This window comes from Myxocyprinus asiaticus, chromosome 13 (genome assembly GCF_019703515.2).
Source record: "Myxocyprinus asiaticus isolate MX2 ecotype Aquarium Trade chromosome 13, UBuf_Myxa_2, whole genome shotgun sequence".
NCBI lineage: Eukaryota > Metazoa > Chordata > Actinopteri > Cypriniformes > Catostomidae > Myxocyprinus > Myxocyprinus asiaticus.
In genome coordinates, this window is record NC_059356.1 from 29,880,292 (window position 1) to 29,902,251 (window position 21,960).

The 21,960-nt window shown below is 37.8% G+C and overlaps 1 protein-coding gene across 1 annotated transcript; it reads left to right on the forward strand.

Annotated features, from left to right (window-relative positions):
* The first annotated feature begins 1,884 nt into the window (after positions 1 to 1,884).
* Positions 1,885 to 21,930, forward strand: LOC127450742 (synaptotagmin-17-like). The gene is made up of 8 exons (XM_051715068.1): positions 1,885 to 2,331; positions 7,725 to 7,742; positions 9,225 to 9,373; positions 10,962 to 11,113; positions 11,775 to 12,391; positions 13,066 to 13,186; positions 13,335 to 13,490; positions 19,661 to 21,930. The coding sequence occupies exons 1-8, from the start codon at positions 2,317 to 2,319 to the stop codon at positions 19,855 to 19,857; spliced, it is 1,425 nt and encodes a 474-aa protein (XP_051571028.1). The 5' UTR covers positions 1,885 to 2,316; the 3' UTR covers positions 19,858 to 21,930.
* The last annotated feature ends 30 nt before the right edge of the window (positions 21,931 to 21,960 follow it).

A 21,960-nucleotide genomic window follows, 5' to 3' on the forward strand; every position in this document is an offset into this window, starting at 1 on the left:
CACAAACATTCATTGCCAAAGAAGCTGGCTGTTCACAGAGTGCTGTATCCAAGCATGTTAACAGAAAGTTGAGTGGAAGGAAAAAGTGTGGAAGAAAAAGATGCACAACTAACCGAGAGAACCGCAGCCTTATGATTGTCCAGCAAAATCGATTCAAGAATTTGGGTGAACTTCACAAGGAATGGACTGAGGCTGGGGTCAAGGCATCAAGAGCCACCACACACAGACGTGTCAAGGAATTTGGCTACAGTTGTCGAATTCCTCTTGTTAAGCCATTCCTGAACCACAGACATCGTCAGAGGCGTCTTACCTGGGCTAAGGAGAAGAAGAACTGGACTGTTGCCCAGTGGTCCAAAGTCCTCTTTTCAGATGAGAGCAAGTTTTGTATTTCATTTGGAAACCAAGGTCCTAGAGTCTGGAGGAAGGGTGGAGAAGCTCATAGCCCAAGTTGCTTGAAGTCCAGTGTTAAGTTTCCACAGTCTGTGATGATTTGGGGTGCAATGTCATCTGCTGGTGTTGGTCCATTGTGTTTTTTGAAAACCAAAGTCACTGCACCCGTTTACCAAGAAATTTTGGAGCACTTCATGCTTCCTTCTGCTGACCAGATTTTTAAAGATGCTGATTTCATTTTCCAGCAGGATTTGGCACCTGCCCACACTGCCAAAAGCACCAAAAGTTGGTTAAATGACCATGGTGTTGGTGTGCTTGACTGGCCAGCAAACTCACCAGACCTGAACCCCATAGAGAATCTATGGGGTATTGGCAAGAGGAAAATGAGAAACAAGAGACCAAAAAATGCAGATGAGCTGAAGGCCACTGTCAAAGAAACCTGGGCTTCCATACCACCTCAGCAGTGCCACAAACTGATCACCTCCATGCCACGCCGAATTGAGGCAGTAATTAAAGCAAAAGGAGCCCCTACCAAGTATTGGGTACATATACAGTAAATGAACATACTTTCCAGAAGGCCAACAATTCACTAAAAATGTTTTTTTTTATTGGTCTTATGATGTATTCTAATTTTTTGAGATAGTGAATTGGTGGGTTTTTGTTAAATGTGAGCCAAAATCATCACAATTAAAAGAACCAAAGACTTAAACTACTTCAGTCTGTATGCATTGAATTTATTTAATACACAAGTTTCACAATTTGAGTTGAATTACTGAAATAAATGAACTTTTCCACGACATTCTAATTTATTGAGATGCACCTGTATATGACACTGTTCTTTGTAAAGCTACTTTGGGATAATTGTGAAAAACACAACTGAAACTGAATTCAATTAGCCTATTTCAAAATTGTTCAAATAGTATACGCTCAAACTCTACACCCCATAACCTCTCTGACAAAACAGCTGACACTGCAACAGGCCATGTGCCCCTGCCATTTGCAAGGAAACTTACCTTAAAGTTCCTTGTAAAATCCACCTACTGAGGTTAAATTGCTCAACCATAAATTATATTATACTGACTATACAGCTTTCAGCCTCATGTAAACCATCCCACAACTTGTGCATCATATTTTAAAGAAGATGTGTGTGTTCTCAAATGCTCTTTGCTCTCTGATCCAGAGCTGCAGCAGGTGGCCACACAGACCCTGGCTCTAGTAAACTCCCTGTATAACATGTTTCCTTTGCAGCAATTAGCCGTTTCACCTGCCGTCTGCCTGTCTCTCCTCAGCCTCTTCGCTGTGTTTGTGGTGAAGGAAACAAGTAGTTGTAGCCAGCGAGGTGCTGTAAAAATGGGCTGGAAAGGTGGGGAGGGATGTACATAACAGATTTGATACCCATCAGTGCTTCTGAAAACCTGGATGAGTCACTGGTCTCTGAAAGGAACGGGGCAGGAGGGGAGGAGGGCGCTGCTCTCTCCAGAGAGAGGAGAGCTGGTTGTCTTGCGTGTCATCTCTGAGGAGTAGGCACGACTGGAGAGGGAGGCAGGAAAGAGAGGGAGATTAGGAGCATCTGGGTGGGTAGTATTGAAGATGATGGGGAGGAAGAGGAGATAGACAGATAGATGGAGAGAGAGAGAGAGAGAGAGAGAGATAGGGGGGTTGTTAGTTTTGTATCTGGAAGAGATGTAAATCATTATTCCTGAAGCAGATTTTAAAAGGATTGATAGAGTAACCAAGTCGATGGAGACCTGAATTCACTGCTTGAGTCACTTCTACAGATTTTTTTTTCTCTCTCCTTCTCTCTCTCTCTCTCTCTCTCTCTCTCTCTCTTTCTGTTCTCTGTTTTATAATGAGTAACTCTGGAACCAGAAAGTGCTATGTTGCTCTGGATGGAAAGTAAGACAGTGGGGCAAGTGTAAGAGGAGGATGGCGTACACACAGGTGAGTCCCAGTCACTATTGTAGCACACACTCTGCCATCTGGCGCCTTCTGGATTACACTTTTTATCAGTTCTCCATGTACTCTCTTTATGTGTTCCTTTGGAAAATTGTTCGTGATTTTTTTGTTGTTGTTTGTTTTCTGTTTTTTTTTTTTTTTTTTTTTTTTTTTGCATCTGCCTGTCATGATTATTTTTGCTCTGCAGCATCTCTTATTCTGATCAAGGCCTTACATAATTTCAGTATATTTTGTTACTGTTCTGTAATCACTTCATTATCATATTTGCTATTAAATAATATAACATTTGATCATGTAATACTAAAAGGTTTTATGTGGACAGTTTTTGTTTTTCCACGATAGATATACAGCACAATACATAGAAACTAAATGCCTATTGATTTCTGTGGATAATTTTTTTGAAATTGCACAGCTTTACAAAGACTGTCTTTACATAACATCTAATATTGACTCTTTCAAGACACAAAATTCTGCAGATAACATGAAATAATAGAACTCATTTAATGCAAGCAAGTAAAACATCATTAATGCTTAAATGTACAATCAAAACAGACAGCATCACGTGTGACGATGTTAGATCGGTAAAATAAAGGCACACTGATCACTTTCACATGAATCCAAACTGTACGTGTGCTTGTTTTAATGTATGTCTGTCTGCTGTATTATGATTCATGATATTGTGCCAAAGACCCCTGGCTGTGGTTGGTAAGGAATAGAGACAGTTGCTCCCAGTTTAGTGACCCTAATGCGTCATCTCTGCCTGAGCCAGCAGCAGCAAGGTACGGGCTGGGGGCGACAGGCACTCACATCACTGTTACCATGGTTATAGCCACAGCTAATTGCTTAGACAACATTGGGCCACTGATGAGGAGCAAGAGAGCCGAGCCGAGGTTGAGCGCAGGAACAGGAGGTGGGGGAAAGGGGGGAAATCAACATAGATACTCATAAGTGTTGTGAGGAAGGCGTAAACAAACACCCCTCCTTTAAGTGTGTGTATTGAGTGTGTGCTCCGTCAGATATGTTGATCTTATCTTATAAAATTTGCTGTGTTTTAGACTCTGTCCCTGACCATAGGTTAGAGCTGCATTTTGGATGCAGAAGCCTGACAGTGTGTAACACATACTGTCAGTTAGCATGGTCCTTACTGGGATGCTTATCGAAATAAATTAATGTGCTTTCACTCCAAAAAAAATAAATAAATAAAAATAATTGTCTTGTTTTCCAGTGAGAATGGCTAAAGATCCTTAATTTTACTACAAAATATTAAGCAGGAAAACTTATTTTTTGTACCCCATTGGCAAATAGTTTTTTCTTGTTTTAAGCACAAATCTAACCAAATCTACTGAGCTTCATTGATATATTTGCTAAAATTATCATATACAATTTTGCTTTTCAAGTAAATATAGCATGTTTTAGGGTGTTTAGATATATTAACTGATAAATCAGCATCTAAGGAACCCCATTTACCCAATACAGCTATCATGGGAAAAACAATGAGCTTGAAAAGGTATTTTTCAATATTATTTTTAAAGGAAATTAGCATTGATTGGTTTTTAAAGACCCTTTAACTGTTACTGCAAGAAATAATTAAGGGGAAAATATTTTTCTTAAAAGGCCTTCTTCCAGGGGGGCCTGGGTAGCTTAGCAAGTATTGACGCTGACTACCACCCCTGGAGTCGCGAGTTTGAATCCAGGGCGTGCTGAGTGACTCCAGCCAGGTCTCATAAGCAACCATATTGGCCGGTTGCTAGGTAGGATAGAGTCACATGGGGTAACCTCCTCGTGATTGCGGTTAGGGGTTCTCGCTCTCAATGGGGCACGTGGTAAGTTGTGCATGGACCGTGGAGAGTAGCATGAGTCTCCACATGCTGTGAGTCTCCGCGGTGTCATGCACAGCAAGTCACGTGATAAAATGTGCGGATTGACGGTCTCAGAAGTGGAGGCAATTGAGACTTGTCCTCCACCACCCGGATTGAGGTGAGTAAACGCTCCACCATGAGGACCTACTAAGTAGTGGGAATTGGGCATTCCAAATTGGGAGAGAAAAAAAAAAAAAAAGCCTTCTTCCAGTAGTTTAAGTGAAATAACAGATTTTTTTGTTTAAAAAAAATTAGTGAATACTAATAATCAGATGTATTGTGCGTGTCATATGCAGGGTTTGTACAAGGTGCTTGAAGTACTTGAATTTGGCTTTTTCAAATTTAAGTCCTGGAAAACCCTTGAAAATAGTACATTTTACCAAGAGGTGCTTAAAAATTTCTTGAATTATAGAAAATCTTAAAATACGCTGCTTAAATCATTTAATAAATTAAATGTATTTATTTTCGGAAAAACACGACGACAGACCACTGCTGAAGCGCAAAGACGGCTGTCACGTGGCACTTGTTACTTTTGGCAGCGCTGTTCAGAATTGGCCAATCACAATCAATTGTTACTGGAGGATTGAATATATATATATATATATATATATATATATATATATATATATATATATATATAGATACTGCTGTGGTGGATTTAACAAGTATGAATTCTTGCAACTATCAGTTTTAATTAAAAATTTATCTCCAGAGTGAAAAAATTATATGAGATGTAAAACATTTTGAATGATTTGAATGCAGATCAATGGAGGCTTCAGTTTTGTGAGCCGTCTAGCGCCCCCTTGTGTAAAGAAAGCTTTATGTTTCACAAAATAGGTTATTTCTGACAACATTTGGGGCAATATCAAAATATGTTTACAAAGTCATGTCCCTTGACTTTTTCAGTCATGAAAATTGTATAATTTTATAACCTAACCTTTAATGATATGAAATTGCATTTCAATTGCTCTGTTTTGCAAAATATTTTAGAAAATATATTTGAAATTGTTAATTGCCTGAATAAAATCCTTGTCCCCTTCAGCTGGTACACCACTTCTGTGACATGTAAAGTTATTTGTGTATATATTTTGTACTTATTTTTAATAAAAGCATTAGTGCAAGGCCGAACAAGTGTGCAAAAAATAATTTAAATAATTTAAAAAGAATGTTTGTCCCTTGATTTCATGGCATTGCTATTATCAATGGCTGCGTCTCGTTTGGAAGGATGCGTCCTCCGCAGGTTGCATTTGTAGGCCGCATAAGTCATCGAGGCTGTCTCGTTTCAGAAAAGCGAGTAGGACACTTCGAATGCAACCTTCTTTCACAGGAATTCAGAGGATGCATGAGGTGTAACCTTCGTGGGCACTCACAACCCACAATTCTTTGCTTCAACGGAAATGTCTAAAAAAAAAAAAATAACGACAATTTGCCCGTAAATATGATGTTCAAACGCAAGTAATGTTAATTCCCAAGTTGAAGTACCTCAGTAGATGGGTGCAGAATATATAATATAATTATATGAATATATAATTAAAATAAATTATTAGACTAAAATTACACCTGTACAATCTATTTTCTTTTCTCTTTACATCATTATAACTCTCCTAAAATTTACCTCATACGTCCCTTCCAGAGGGACTTTGTTCCCTTCTCACTCAAAGCTCTCGCGCTTTTTAAAGAGTGGCGTGCTGTCATAGCAACCATGTTACGTTTCTGTTTATCAGGAACTGAATGTCACTTTGCTTAAATTAGTTCACATATACTATATAGTCTAGTCAAAAAAGAGTTAATAATGTTGACATATTATAAAGATGTATAATTTGTCAACATTATGAACAATTATGAACAGCACACTATATGGTAAATGTGAACTAATTTAAGCAAGGTAAAGTCAAACCCATGGGTTTGGTCAATGAGCATCAACAGGTTAAACGAGGCTTGTTTAAAGGAGGACGGTCGGTATACTGCAGCCTTCACAGGACGCGTCCTACCTAGCACGCAACCTTCCAAACGAGACAGCTAAAGTTAAAACCTTTTTTTTTTTTTTTTTTGCTTCTTCTTCTTCTTTTTTTTTTTTTTTCTTTTTTTTTTTAAATACAAAAAGTAGTGGAAAATCATTTTTAAGGTTAAAGTTCAGAGGCTGCTTAAATATGCATATAGGGATTTTTCCCAGCATGTTAAGTTATTAAGTCACATTTTAACTAATATTTTCATACAAAAATATTTAGTGTTGTACCCCATTGAACCCTCGTTAGTGTTAACTTAGTGTTAACTTGCTTCATTCTTGAAACAAAATGAAATAATAAAAGAACAACAGCCAAGTTGTCCTTTATGAATAAAAATGTATGTCATTATGTTACAAAATGTATACCTTCAGCGTTTATAGGCAAAAACTAAACTATTTTGTAAGTTGGAAAGTCACATTTTTTTGACAATGACCCATTTGCAATTTTAGTCAGTTCCTCACATAAATCTGTTGTGTGACTTTAGATAACATGAAACACAGCACGTGAGTCATATGGACTACTGCTTACAGACCCAGTTATTCACATTTGTTGGAAAGCGAAGTGCATTTTAAGGGAGCACACTACAATTGCACATCAATTTCATCATGAATGAACCAAGAACTGTTACTGTGAGAATATGTAGTTAAAGATGTTCATTGTTGTACTTGTAATACGTGGTGTTTTATAAAAAAAATAAAAATTAAAAAAAATTAAAAAAAATTTACTGATTGGTTAAAATATTTTTATTTAAAATTAACAAATAAAGAATTTGTTTTAATGACATCTTGAGCATAGTCCTTGAAAACAAATAAAAATGTGTTGAATAGTCCTTGAAAGTCCTTGAATTTAACTTTGAAACATCTGTACGAACCCTGCATGTGTAATATTGTGAGGATGCTTTTTATCTTGCTCTCCCATCAATGTGAAATTTAAAAGAACAAACAAGATTTCCTTCATAATTACAGTAATCTGAGGGTGGAGATTAGATTATCATGAGTCTAAAAATGAGCAAATAAGAGGTAGGCCTGATTGATACTGTTTTTACTTTTAGTAGGCTACTTTTAAAATGCTACTAAACTATGCTGCCCAACAAAGGCAAAACGAGGTAACTATGCTAACACTGAAACTGAGAAAAATTGCTTGAGTTGTGTGTGTGTGTGTGTGTGTGTGTGTGTGTGTGTGTGTGGATTGTTATTTTGACAAAATATGTAGTTAATACGTTTTGCATTTGCATGGCAGTATTGTCTACCGGTTCATAAAACAAAAGGTTTACGGATGTATTTTTATTTATTTTTATTATTATTATTTTCAAACTTTTCACGGATTTAAATGTTACTAAATTTTAGTTTTAACATTTTATTGCAAATCGTCATCTCAACAGTAAAGTTCAGTTAAGGTGCTTTATGTAAGTTGTGTACCTGTACCCCACACTAAACTACTGTGATTCTCTTCCCTTTTTTCTCTTTCCTGCACATAACCTCGACCCTCCTCACTCAAATTTTTAAAAGGACAGTTGGAACCCATCAATGAGGTACGTACAGTCACATAGATAAATAAATGATTCACTCACACATCTAACTTGTATCTGTTTGTGAACAGTGATATAGGAAAAACCTGTCCAGGCATGACCCCAAATATGTGATACAACCACAGACTTTTCAAATTGTGAAATGCTTTGACACATGCACCTATATGTTTTATTTTCTTTTACCTTCCACATCCTGCTCTGAGTGACTCATTACTTAAGAAACCATGGGCACATATTCAGCCTCAATGGAGGAGCAAGTAATTTTTATGAGCTTATTGTGTTCTTCTGTCTCTTTGGAGTCACCTTATCAAATATAAGGAAGTTCTGTTTTTAAAATGGCACAGCCTAACCACTCTGTCATCTAGATCTTCAATCCAAACATGGCTGGCCTCATCTCTGGTTCACTATGTGGGTCACATTGGTTCACTACTGGTTCTAAGTGGTGTTTCACATAAATATCCCTCTCTCTGTAAATTAACATCCTGTTGGTTTTATGCCATTTGATGGAGTATAAATTGTAATAATACCAAACAATGCGAATATAAGGCCAGAAGACATACAGTACATATCTATTAGCTTTGAAGCCTCCTATATATGAGTGACTCCTAAAAGTTAACAAAATAAACCTTTTGCAGATAAGCCATACTCATTTAAAATGTCATTCTCTTGTAGGAAAATCAAAAGTATTGATTACTCATCTTGTATGCATATAGAGCTTTTTATTCAATAAAATGCTCTCTAGAATGAGAAATTTACAAACAAAACAATTTACCACAAATTATTTCCAAAAGTAATTTGAAGCTCTTGTGGTTTAGTGGTAAACCTGCAGCAAACCTTTAGCAGCATTGGACAATTTGCCACTACTGGAAAACCTGTGGCAATGAAGGGTTTGGCACGAAGCTCATTTGATTGTTAAAATAATGAGTGGCAAATCTGTGACATTTTTGCCAAAGAGGTTTGCTAGAAGGGCCTCTAAAAACACCTGCCACCTGCTAACAAAAGCAAACAGTCAAATAATGGTTTTGTTAGATGTAAACTAAAGGCTGTTAGTTATTTATATACTGTATGTATACTGTATATATATTAATTGTGTGTTAACACAAGATCAAAAAATAACTATGCAAAGACATTTGTATTTGTCTAACCATTTTATGGGGTCTTGAATAGAATCACTGTTTTGTTAGTGAATAGTTATTGACTTGTATGGTTCACTAAAAAGTACCACTGGAAAAACAGGAATTTAAGACTAAAGGCTCTTTAGGATTCATTTTGTTACATTTAAACTTTTTTGCTTTGAGGTGCAGATGACCAGAGAATAAAAAAATTATCTTGTAAAGCACCAATCATTCATTTCTAATTTCATCATAATTTGCCTTATGTGTTTGAGTTTGTTTGATATTTTGCTTACTTTGAGGATGGATCTGAATCAGTCACTCTTCTGAATGACTGGAGACTCTTTGTATCCCTTGGCTGTCTCCTTCTCAGGGTCTTCTGTCCAAACTGTCTGACTTCCTGTTGTGTCACTGGTCGTGCCACTCCTGTTGGCAGTGGTGCTGGGAGTGTAGCTGCTGTCAACCCACTGATGAGGAGGTGGAGATTCTGGGGCCTTTCCCAGCTCAGACTCCATCATGGCTGTGAGTGCAATGTGTTCACTTTCGGCAGTCTGATTAAATAATAAGCCAAGAAAGAGACAATCGGAATGGAATACTAGTTGTAGCTGTAACATAGAGTTAAATCTCAGTAAAAAAAAAAAAAGAATTTTGGTGTGTATGCTCTTTAATCATAACAGAAAGAATTCCTTAGCCCTTGTAGGGACCTGTTTTTAAAACATACAACTCAAGGTCATAATATGACTGGGTTATGGAGCAAATCATAGTGAATCATGTATTACCAGGGACAATTTGGTTGTCACCACAGGCTATTAAGCCATTTATAATGATCTTTTTTTTTTTTTTACATTATTCGAAGAATGTGATGGGGCCTAAACAAAGGGTGACCATACATGTGTTTTATTTACGTTTCCATTTTGCTATACACATTATAACAAATCTGCAGTTCCTGTTGTGAAATGTCTATCACACTTGGAGTGGGATGGAGCTCTGCAATGATGTGGTCACTGCTGTGGTGACTGTAGGTTCATGCTGGTCAGACTGAGCTCTTGCTGTGTGGAAATTGGATGTTTCTGTATAACCAAAACATGGACCAAATGGCTAGTTGAGTTCCAAGGCTTTCGATTATGAGACTGTGTTTTCTCAGAACTGAGGTTCATTTGAGTGTGGCCCCCACTCCCCTTTTAATCTGATCTGCACAGACATCCAAGAACAATATAACCATGGAATGATCCTCAATCTGACACAATGAAAATGCAAGGGATGCGCTTTTTTTTTCAACTGCATACATCATGACATACCTGACCCTATTAGTCCAGCAACTCTCATTGCTTCTACCAGCTCCTAAGGCCATTTGTTTTAGAATCCTCTGTTGCTATGACAACTATCTCTCTCTGAGCTGTAGTCATGGACACAAAGGGTCCTTGATGATCCCCAAGTAATGATTCGGAATCAGGCATCCATAAAGAAATCCCATACAGATTATTTGGCTCAATAGTTGAAAAACAACCAAATTAGAAGAGGATGTTGCAATAGATATTACACAACACTTGACAATAGTATTAATGTAAATTCATTAGTATCCTCATTGCAACAGAAATGGGATCAGCCACAGGGTCAGGAAGTGTAAGATATTTTCCACTGTCATTTGCCAATTCATGTGAAATGTTTCTTTTTCTTAGCATATTCAATTATGACTTGATTGTCCATTGGAAGGCTTGTGCCAGCCCATGTTGGTCAGCATCAGCAAACCCTCCATTTCATCATATTTTTCAGCAGTGCTGGATAAAGTGATTGCATGAATTTATATCTGCATAGTATTACTAGGCAATAGCTTGTTCCCTCTCTGTGGTTTATCTTTAAAGCTGTTGGCATATGTTGTAAGAATGCTGATTTTAGTTCATTGTTTGGCATTCATTTTTGTGATCATCAGGTAAAAGTAGTATAATGGGACTTAATGGAAAGATGCATCTGGAGCGATCCAATTTTTCATTCAAACTAAATAATAACTGTATTATTAACTCATGCAGAATGCTTCACAAAACATCAGTTGTACTTAAATAATGTATCAGTGTATCTCAGTACATAGGCTTAACAAAGTCATCTCTTTCAGTGTCAATGAATGTAATGATGAGAAAGGCTCAAATTCTCACATCATGACCCATGAACCTGCTTCACCTGCTTTATCTGATACCACCACAAACTGCAGGCCATCCACTTCAGAGACCTTGCGCTCCACCTTCAACCTGGCAGGCCAGCTCGCCAGTGAGTGATTTATACAGACTGGCAAAAATATGATGTTTCGTATGCTGAATCAGAAAGGAATAGTTCACCCAAAAGTGAAAAATTCTGTAATTTACTCAACATCATGCTGTATCGAATACGTATGTTGTTGTATTGTTCATGGAAAACACAGCACTTTTCTATTCAAGGACAATGTATTGTGACCACGGTTGTCAAGCTCCAGAAAAGACCAAAAACACAATAGATTTTGAGTGAATGATGACCAAATTTTTATTTATTTTTCACAAAAATATATTTGTATGCCTTTAGAAAACTTGGAATATAATTTACAAGTCACGTGGACTATTTTTGTGGTCCTTCAACTGTGTCTTTTAGTCTTTTTGGTGCTTGACCAATGTGGTCACTATGAACTGTTGTAGTATGGAAAAGGGTTGCATGAAGATTCAAGAATTCAAGAATTCAAGTTTGAACAACTTGAGGGTGAGTAAATATAATGATAGAAATTAAATTTTGGGGTGAACTATTCCATTAAATGTCACTTATTTCCTCATAATGGCTCAAGAATGTGCTCCAATTACATCACAAAAATGTAAACTACAGAGCAAATAATGATTTTAAGGCTTTTCATGTAGTGGTCAAACTTTCATTGTTGGATGCCCAGTCTGACTCTCACATCTCTCAGGTCTGAATGCCCGCCGACCTAGCTCCCCCATGGTGGATGTAAAGCCTATAGAGTTTTGGGCCATGGGACCCAGGAAAGAAGTGGTGCAGCCCTTGCGTAAACCCCCGACACCACCAGATGACTACTTCCGCAAACTGGAGCCTCGCCTGTACTCCTTGGACTCATGTAGTGATGATGTTGACTCTCTGACCGATGAGGAGATTCAGGTACGATACCAACTGGGCATGCTGCACTTCAGCACACAGTATGATCTCATCAACAGCCACCTCACTGTGCGAGTCATCGAGGCCCGGGACATTCCCCCACCCTTAACATGTGATGGTGCTCGCCAGGACATAGCTCACTCAAACCCCTATGTGAAGATGAGCCTACTGCCTGACCACAAGAACTCCAGACAGACTGGGGTCAAACGCAAGACCCAAAACCCAGTTTTTGAAGAACGATTCACTTTTGAGGTCCCTTTTCTAGAGGCCCAAAGACGCACTCTGCTGCTCTCTGTCGTGGATTTTGACAAGTTTTCACGGCACTGTGTCATTGGGAAAGTTGCTCTCCCTCTGAGTGAGGTTGATTTAGTAAAGGGAGGACATTGGTGGAAGGCCCTGGTGCCCAGCTCTCAGGTAATACCATTCGTCTGCGTCACATTTTTTATTTTTTTTTACATTTTAGGTGTGGTGCTTACACAATAACTAAAAAATTATATCACATAGAACTACAAGTTTTTTGCTTCAAGCTGAAGTATATTTATTTACATTTAGCATCTTAATGTGGGTATGACATAGCCTATTGATAGGATTTTGGACTTGGCATACTAGATCTGTTACGCTGCTGCGGCTGCTGCTGCAGAGCAAGTATGAAGACTTGCTACTGTGAGAACATTCACAGACATGCTGAATTAAGCATGTGGACATGCTGTTGCACAATTATACAAAATTCAAGACATGCTGCTGCATCAAGCATGTAGGAAATGCTGCCGCAATTGTTAGACATACAAACAATCCCCATGTAGCAGATCTAGACATGTGTAGCTGGGGAGGAGGAGGGTTTCAGAGAAAAAAAAGCAGTGAAACTGGCTTGTCTGCAAAACTGAGCAATTTAAATGTCAATGAGAGAGTACACAAGTTGACTGGCTACCCGGTTACATGTTAAAGGACCTATCAGCTTACACCATGTGAGCCGATTGGCTTAACAAATGTTTCCCATAGTACCGTTACACTTCAGCTTGTATCTTCTGTTATCTGACCTTTAAAAAGAATAAAAAAATTAGTTACTGATCCAAAGTTTGTTTTCTCAGAATGAGGTTGAGCTTGGTGAACTTCTTCTGTCGCTAAACTATCTGCCCAGTGCTGGGAGGCTGAATGTGGACATTATCCGAGCAAAGCAGCTGCTTCAGACAGATATGAGCCAAGGTTCAGGTAAATGTTGTTCAATTTGTTTTCTTCATTCTACTCTAACATTTCAGACATCGTTAATGTTTTCACGGCTGACTGTCTGCTGCCTTTTCATGGCCATCAAAATGTTTTCTTTGAGGTTGATATGTTTGATGTTGTTTTCTGTTTCCAGATCCTTTTGTGAAGGTGCAGTTAGTGACAGGGCTAAAGCTAATGAAGACCAAGAAAACATCCTGTATGAGGGGCACCATCGACCCCAACTACAACGAGTCCTTCAGCTTCCGTGTATCTCAAGATGACCTGAGTGAAGTCAGCCTCGTTTTTACAGGTATTGTTTTGAACATAAACATGCATACACTGGAATATGCACTAACCAAAATAAATAGAGAACTTCAAACAATGATGAACTTGTGTCAGATATGAAGTGGTCTTTTTTTTTTTTATATGTTAAAATACTTTCTCCTATACCAGCTTAATATGCTAAGACATCTATCTGTCATCTATAAGCCATTCGTAGGTTGATTTCCCCAAAATATGTTAACACTGTGGCTATGTGGCTCTATCAAAACATCGCTCTGTTTGTTTGAGAGTCCCGACCAGTCCAACACTAAACATAGGCTCAACCAATGGCATGAGTGTAGGATGGGACAATCTGATTGGCTGATCAATGGCAAACGGGGAAAGTGTTTTGCAGGGGGACTAAAAATTTAATGTTTTTCTTTCTTTTCTTTCTGAGCAAAAACTGTATTTTTTTCGTTCTGGTTCAGAAGTTTCGCAGCCTCCTTTCCAACAGGTTACTGAGAACAAATAAAAGAACGGTTAATAACATTCTTTTTAAAATGACAGTACTCTGCACTAAGGGGTGGGTGAAATATTAATAGCAGTGTTGTCAGATCTCTCTAGAGAAACAAGCTGGTATGGAAAAACAAGCCCAAAATAAGCCATTTGCCTCACCAAAATAAGCGAAAATATGCTATTTTTTTTTTCCTGCGTGGTGGATTTTATTGCCATAGAAATCATAACAAGCAGTTAATTAACCGTTAAATATAATTTTATTTACAGATCTGATTCTCAGTCAAAACCCAGCAGCATCAAATCTGTATTAATGCGTCATATCTAACAATAATTCAGTGAAGACTTGGAAACAACTGAGAAATGTACTTTTTGAGATAATGTTTTCATTGTATCAGGATTAGCCATGCATGTATATGTAGTATGTGATTATGTGACTATGTAATTATGCATAGTTGTTAAAAAGGTCTTCATTCAGAGAATGCGACATTCCACAACAGGCAGTTAGGCAAAGAAATGTGTGATGTAGCAGTTTCCTTCAGGATCAAAGCACATGTTTCATTTTTTCGGGCAACATGAAGTGTAGTTCCAAAGATTTATGTGATAAACCCTTTGGTCTTTAGTTTCATTAAAAAAATTATCTTAACAAAATGAACCAGTTATAACCGGCTACCAGCATTTAAAAATAACGCTTTCACTCCGGAACAATTGAAACTACAGTTTGTTCCGGTTTTTGGTTACGTTCTGCTAAAAATTTCATTCGTTTTCGGTTTTCGTTCCTTGAAGAGTTTTCAGCCCCTGGTTTTGCATAACTTGTTTGAACAGTCAGTTTTTTTGTGTGTTTTGTGATGCTAGTGGTGCAGAAATTGCTTCACCTCAGACTTTTTAGTTTATTTATTAAAGACTCTATAAATGATGCCGCCTCATCTATAGTATTTAGAGGTTTAGAAGAGCCCATCATTAATAATGGTATTTTCATAACTATTCAATCTTTCTGGACACCTAAGAAAGTTTGACATTGCCAGTCATAACCAGGTGATGTTGAGATCCTCACAATTAGAGAAATCTAGGTTGTCACATAGGGCTGCTCTGGGGCACCTCATTATGGTACATTTAAATTCAATAGAATTTATGCAATTACCAGTGCTGCCAGTCAGAAGCTGACCTGGACAGTTGCTCTTGCTGAGATTCCATGCATGGGCACACACTGACATTTAATATTTGCACTTGTCACCCAGGTGCAGCCATGCACTGTGAATGCACAGTGCAGAGATTGACCTCCTCTACTTGAGCACAGCGAGCTACAGATTTAACTGTAGTTGCACAGCCCAACATCAAAGCTTCCACTGTAATGTTTTTGTTTTCTTCAAGATTAATCAGTGCATAGTGAATAATGGTATTTACACAAAGAAACAGTTTTGCAATGACTTTTAACGAACTGGTCTCTAGATGATTTTTAGTGGATGTGTAAATTCAGTTCCTCTCAAGTTCACACAGGTACCCTAGCAGAGTAACCATAAGTGTAGTTCATCAAATTAACTATGAACCTGTTCCGCTATAACATTTGACAACTACAAAGTGTCACAACACGTTTTTGTCTTAATTTTGAACAAAATCTATTTTGTAATCTATTGTTTTATAATTTGCATTTATGTGTAAATGTAAGTCGCTTTGGATGGAAGTCACTTTTGATAAAAGCATCTGCTTAATGACTAAATGTAAATGTAGATCATTTAAAGCCTAATACGTTTGTGTTGGTGACATTTTTTGCTGAAAAAATGTGTTTGTACTATAGTTCTTTAAAATAAATGCCATCGGTTTGATATTTTGTTGTCTAATGCAAAGACATTCAGACTTTCTAAAATCGACTTTTTTTGTGGTCACTGTATATCCCACTCTGAGAGCTCCTCTGTGAGGCACTGGCCTGTGCCCCAGCTAGATTGGTCAGCATGTGCCTCTCCCAGTCGTACCAGCCAGGGCTGTCTGCCCACTGCCACTCTCTGATGTTTTAAACTACAAAGACCTGCAATCAAACACTGCCTGCAATCTCACTCCTGCCGGGCCTCTGTCTCTCCCTCCTTGCCTGTTTGAAAAATCTCTCTCTTTGTATCCCTGATTCTCTCCTCTTCTTTACTCTTTACTCTTTTCTCTTCTCATTCTTTCACTTTTATTTCTTTGTGTATCATTCTCTCTAACTGAAGCTTCCCTCTGGCAGAGCAGGTAATGGGGGTTTAATGATGGTGTTATGTCCATATGCTGTCTGAAGCAATGAGTGGAAACAGATCTCCTGGCTCTGGTAAACATGACTCCCATCAAACAGCTATGCACAGAAGGGGTCCAAATTGTGCCCGGTAACCATCATCATAGTTGGGCACAAAAGCCAAATGAGATGTGGTATATCACTGTAAAAATAAAAAGATATTCAAAGGCACCATTTGGGGTTCCTCAGATGTCACACCGGTGGAACCCTCTGGAGATCCTTCAGACACCCTTTAATGGAGCCCCAAATATCATATTTATGTCCTCAAGGAACTTCAAAATACATTTTAAAAGCCTTGAAGCTTTTCCCTTATGATTGTGTTACTGAAGAAACTGTTATCATTGTCTAGGGTTCTTGCAGGAATTCAGAGTTTCTCAGAGAACTGAAAGTATGTCTAGAGTTTCTCCAGACAGTTCAGCCGGTGTGGCACCCAAATGTTGCCTCAAGTATCTTTTCATTTTTACAGTGTGCAGTCACATAAGAATTATTCATTGTTTAAATATCAGACAAAAGTATTTGGACACTTGGTTGTCAAACTGCACCTGTCGTTTACTCTGCTCGGGCACCTGTATGAACTTGAGGGAAACTGACTTCCAATGATACACATTTACCCTTTTAGAGCAGGAGCTGTTCTTGCATTATAAGATGACCTGTGATGCTGGAGTCACCTCAACCCTGGTATTTTATATGCTTAGCCATAGACACATCTGTACCTCATCACAAAATGTAGAGCGAGAGAGCTCTCCCAGGACTGTTTAATGTGACATGGGCTGATGATGTCACAACCTCAACAAACCAAGTCCAGCACATGCATGTGCGCTAACTTGGACCACGCCTGTTCCCTGGCTTTAAACTCATGATGTCATCCATTCAAACAGCTCACTGTTTGTCTGTCTCTGAACTGACGTTTATTACACAGAGCATGAAGACAGATGAATGTGGTTTAGCCAAGCATTTTACTACATTCCAGATGGTTCTACATAGAAAGAAATGAGTACTGATGTGATGGAAAATTAAATTTATTACTGTTCATCATTTCAAGTGAGGGAAAAGGGAAGATTCTCAGTAAATAAGCATCTGTAGATCCACTATGAACAAAAATGTCCCATCCATTTTATGAGGTGTAACTCACACCTTGAATACAAAAAGGCTATGTTCACACAGTAGCAGATTAAGTTTGTCAGTCTTTATTGTGAGCTGTGTGTCATCCGAAGGTTTTAGATCCAGATACCACCTCCAAATATGTACTGTATACTTCCCTGCTATGTACTGTAGTACTTTATGCCACAAACAGTATTTCAATTGAGTAGTATGTCTGAATCCTCAGTATTCATACAACGGTTTGTGAGAAATACCCGGATGACCTACTGGACACTTCATATCCCATAATCCATGGAAGCAGAGAAAAGGTCTGAGTCAGAACCCTGAATTTAAAAAGAAACTATGGAGAACCATGAGCTGGTCAGCTTTTTTCAACTTTAAGTGAGATAAATACCAAGAAAGTTGTTCCTGCCTTGTTTAAACTGTGTTTGTTTAACAAAAACAAGTAAATTATATTAGCGGTTGTTACTATGTCATATATTGTCAATATATTACTATGTCATACACTGGTCAGCTGCCTACCCTGCCCTCCATGTAGTTACAACACTGAGTGTACCAGTACATTTAGTTTGTACACGAATGAAAATAACCAACTAGTTCAGTGAAGGGGTGTATTAATTCAGTATGCCAAACCAATGATATGCTTCTTCACTGCCTGCTCTCGAATGCTACTGGCTCACGTCAGTCTGGACAAAGCAACACAAATAGAATTTGCATGTCTACAAATATACAAAGACAATAGAGATTAAACACCATGAATGTTTTCAGCACAAATGACAAGAAAACAGGTTCTGTATTTTGACAAATGCTGGGCTTCACTTTTGCTAAGACTTAAAAAAACTTAAAAAAAGTTAAAGAATATAAATATCTTACACTGTGCACCAAAGTATAATGTTTCTATTCATAATTCATGTCATTTACCTGTCCATCTTCACTCATTTTTACTCATTCATAAATTGGGGATTATGTTTTGTGCATACCTATAAACCTTTCTAAGGGCATTTCACCCCTTTCTGTCCTTGTTGCATGCGTTTGACTCACATGCCAAACTGAACGAACAACATGCCTCCTCTCGTTAAGTCAGTCAGCAGATCCATGTTCACGAATAAGATGTATGAGTGATTAATTCATTTCGTTCACCAATGAGTATACCAGTAAATTCAGTTCGTTCATGAATGAGATGTCTCATCTCGTTCAGACTCAAAAGACCGACTCGACTGGTTCAGTGTGTTCATTCAGTGGTTCAAGCCAATGATATGCTCTATTCAAACCCTGCACTCGAATGCTATTGGCTCATGCTATAGTCAGTCTTTACAGGCTTTAAAGCCACCAAAGCAGTCTCTCGCTTCAAACTAGAGCCCATTGGCTTCTATAGGGAGAGACCTCAGTAAACAAGAAATATGAGTCAATGTATGGAGGTGAACGAGGTGACGAACAAAACTTCACTATCTGTGCCAAGTTTGGTGGATGTGGCTTGAAAAATCTATGAGGAGTTAGTATAATACATTTTGGACACGGATATTTAGCTGCTTTCTTAAGCCAGACCCAGGTGAAAGAGTCCTTGGCATGCAGTGATAAACCTCTGCTCAAGAGCTGATTTTGCTTGGAGACACATATCACAAGCTCTGGTCTGATCAGTGCAGCCTCGGCAGCTGCAGTCGTGATGCACTGTGAGATCTGGAGTCCTGAATCTTGTTTATGAGCAACCTGATGAAATTAACAGTGCCTCATACTCTGACCTGACTCCATTAACTAAATTGGATTGAGGCAGGGAGAACAGATTGACAGAAAAGATTAATAATAAGGTGAAGAAATGAGAAGACACATTTGTGTGTGACTATGTCTTAAAACAGTGGATAGAGTGGATTACATTTTCAATTTAATGATTAAAAATATGGATACCCCATGCAGCCATTACAAATAACAAGATGTTACCCTTATTATCTTTTGTCAGGTAGTCATTTTTGGTTCTCTTATCTGATTGGACAAACATCATTCCAAGAGTGCTGATATCTAGTATAACAGCACAGCGACTTTTTACTGTTTGAAACACTTTGCTTGTATGTGTTTGCAGTGTTCTACACAGGCTGTCAATTTGTGCTTGGCTTTGATTGTAAGTGTTTTTGTTAGAGCAAAAACAGACAAAATAACTGGCCATATTGTGTATAAATTGTAAGTTAATCAATATTAACTTGTTTGTATACTGTAACTTCTGTAAAAAAAAAAGCAAAATCTCAATATATATCATAAAGATTATATGCCATTAATATTTTCAGTACAACACCACTCTTACTCAGTGATATTGTTTAAATGTAACATTTATTTCAATGTCATTTCCTTTTTAGTTTATGGGCACAATGTGAAGAGTAGCAACGATTTTGTCGGCCGCATTGTGATCGGCCAGTTCTCCACCGGTGCACAGGAAACCACACACTGGTGCAGGCTGCTGAGCTCCCAGCGCACCCCGGTGGAACAGTGGCACAGCCTGCGCTCCCGGGCCGAGTGTGACCGCGTCTCCCCGGCTTCTCTTGAGGTCACATAGTACTAACACAGGACAGTCAGCAGAGGAGCTGGGATACACCGCTGCAGGAACGAACTTTGTGAATTTACTGAAACCCAAAAAACAAACATAGGGGAATTTCTTGAGGATTCTGCATTGTGTAAAAGTGACAGTTCACCTAAAAATTGTAATTGTGTCATTTATTCACCGTCATGTTGTTTCAAAAGTGTTTTTAACTTTCCCTCTTCCATGGAATACAAAAGGAGATGTTAGGCACAATGTTAGCCTTAGTCACCATTCACTTTCAGTGTATGAAAAAAATAATGCAATGAAAGTGAATTGAGGCTGAGAATGTAAGTCCTTAACATTCTGCCTAATATGTTTGTGTTCCACTAAAGAAAGAAAGTCATATAGGTTTGGAACAACATGAAGGTGAGTAAATTATCACAAAGACTTACATTTTTGGGTCAATTATCCCTTTTGTTTTAAAAGACAAACAAATATTTTAAACCACAGATTCTACAGAATGTTTTCTTTTTATCACATTGATACTATCTTACACAAGAATTCAATAATGTCATCATCATCTGACCCTCAGCTACATTTAGCCTGCTCAGCCAACACCTAACCATTGGGCTGGGATGCAGTGTTTTAATTATCATATTGTTTCTTTTTTTTTCAGATTCCAATATGATTACTGATAATCAGTTTTTAAGTAGTTGGAAATCAGTCCAAATCCTGTGGTGGCACAGTATTTTTATTTCCTTCAGGTTTGATTATTTGAAGTCAGCATTTTACACTAAAGCTTCTGTTTAGTGATCTGTATCGCTGTTTTCCATACACATTTTGACCTTAGATTGTGTTTAAAGGGATAGTTCACCCCAAAATGAAAATGTTGCTGTCATTTACTAACCCTCATGTTGTTCCAAACCCATATGAAGTGAACATTCTGCCTAACATCTTTTATGTTCCATGAAAGAAAGTAAGTCATATCGGTATGGAACAACATGAGGGTGAGTAAATGATGGTAGAATTTTCATTTTTGGGTGAAGTATACTTTTAAGTGTTTGTGAGTGTGTGTGCATTTGGTAAATGTTTGCACTCATGGCAGCTGAGGTCTGTATCACCATGTAAAAATGCATTAGTGTTATTGTCTACAACAGTGAACATATTTTGGGCAATAGAGTGCCATTCCGACAAGGTGCAGATACATGTATTTCTCTTTGCTCTGTTACCGTCACTCTCCTAGTCAAATGCTCTTGCCAAGTTCAGTTCATATGTTGTGTGAGCGACATGCTGGAGATGTAATTTGTCTACTTCTTTTCAGTCAATTGTCTATAATATTACAGTATATAGGCATAAATAGGATGATATGACTGGAAATATACATATTTAGCATAAAAATATACATATTTAGCATAGAATCTAAGTGCAATCAGAAACATTTCTGTATCTGTTTCCTTTCTTGTGTGACCTGTGTGTGCAAAGTGGTTGTTTAAGGTTAAGAGTCAATTGTATGATTCCACCAATGTCAATGTTAATGTAGATGACAGTCAAAATGATGAGTGGTAAAAAATCATAATAATAATAATGATGCTGCGCCAGTGAAAATATGTATTTATTTAGATTATAAATGCATATACTGTAATAGATATATATTTATCTCTGCAAACATATCTGTATATATTTATAACTTAAACTGTGTATTGAACAAATGCATGTTGCAATATAGAAGAAAAAACAGAAAGAAATGGACAAAATCATGAAAATATTTTTAAAAATGAAAACGCTGTTAAAATGACCTGTTTCAAAGGTGGCTGTTTTTAACTGTGTCTTCATTTTATTCTTAACCAAAACATTTAGTCCACCTTCTCCTTGTCTGCTCTGAATCCTCTGAGAGTATGTTACAATGCTGCTCTTTGTGAAATGGTTTATTGCGACGAGTCTTAAGTGTACGGTTTGGTAGAGTGTGAAAAGAAACGAAGAAGACCTCTGTAACTGATCAGCAGAATCCCTTTAAAGGTCTATTTTACAGAGATTGTATCAGTGATGAAAACGTTTTTTGGCAAGCTGTTGCATTAAAGTGATGTTTGTTACTAAGCTTCTCCCTTTGTCCTCAGTATGCTTTGCCATTTCTGTCAATTC

Bases quoted from the DNA above. Each gene is read 5' to 3' on its own strand.
- LOC127450742 (XM_051715068.1), top strand. The intron at 9,374-10,961 runs GTGAGTGCAATG...CATCTCTTTCAG, and splicing joins GCTCAGACTCCATCATGGCT to TGTCAATGAATGTAATGATG. The intron at 12,392-13,065 runs GTAATACCATTC...TTGTTTTCTCAG, and splicing joins CCCTGGTGCCCAGCTCTCAG to AATGAGGTTGAGCTTGGTGA.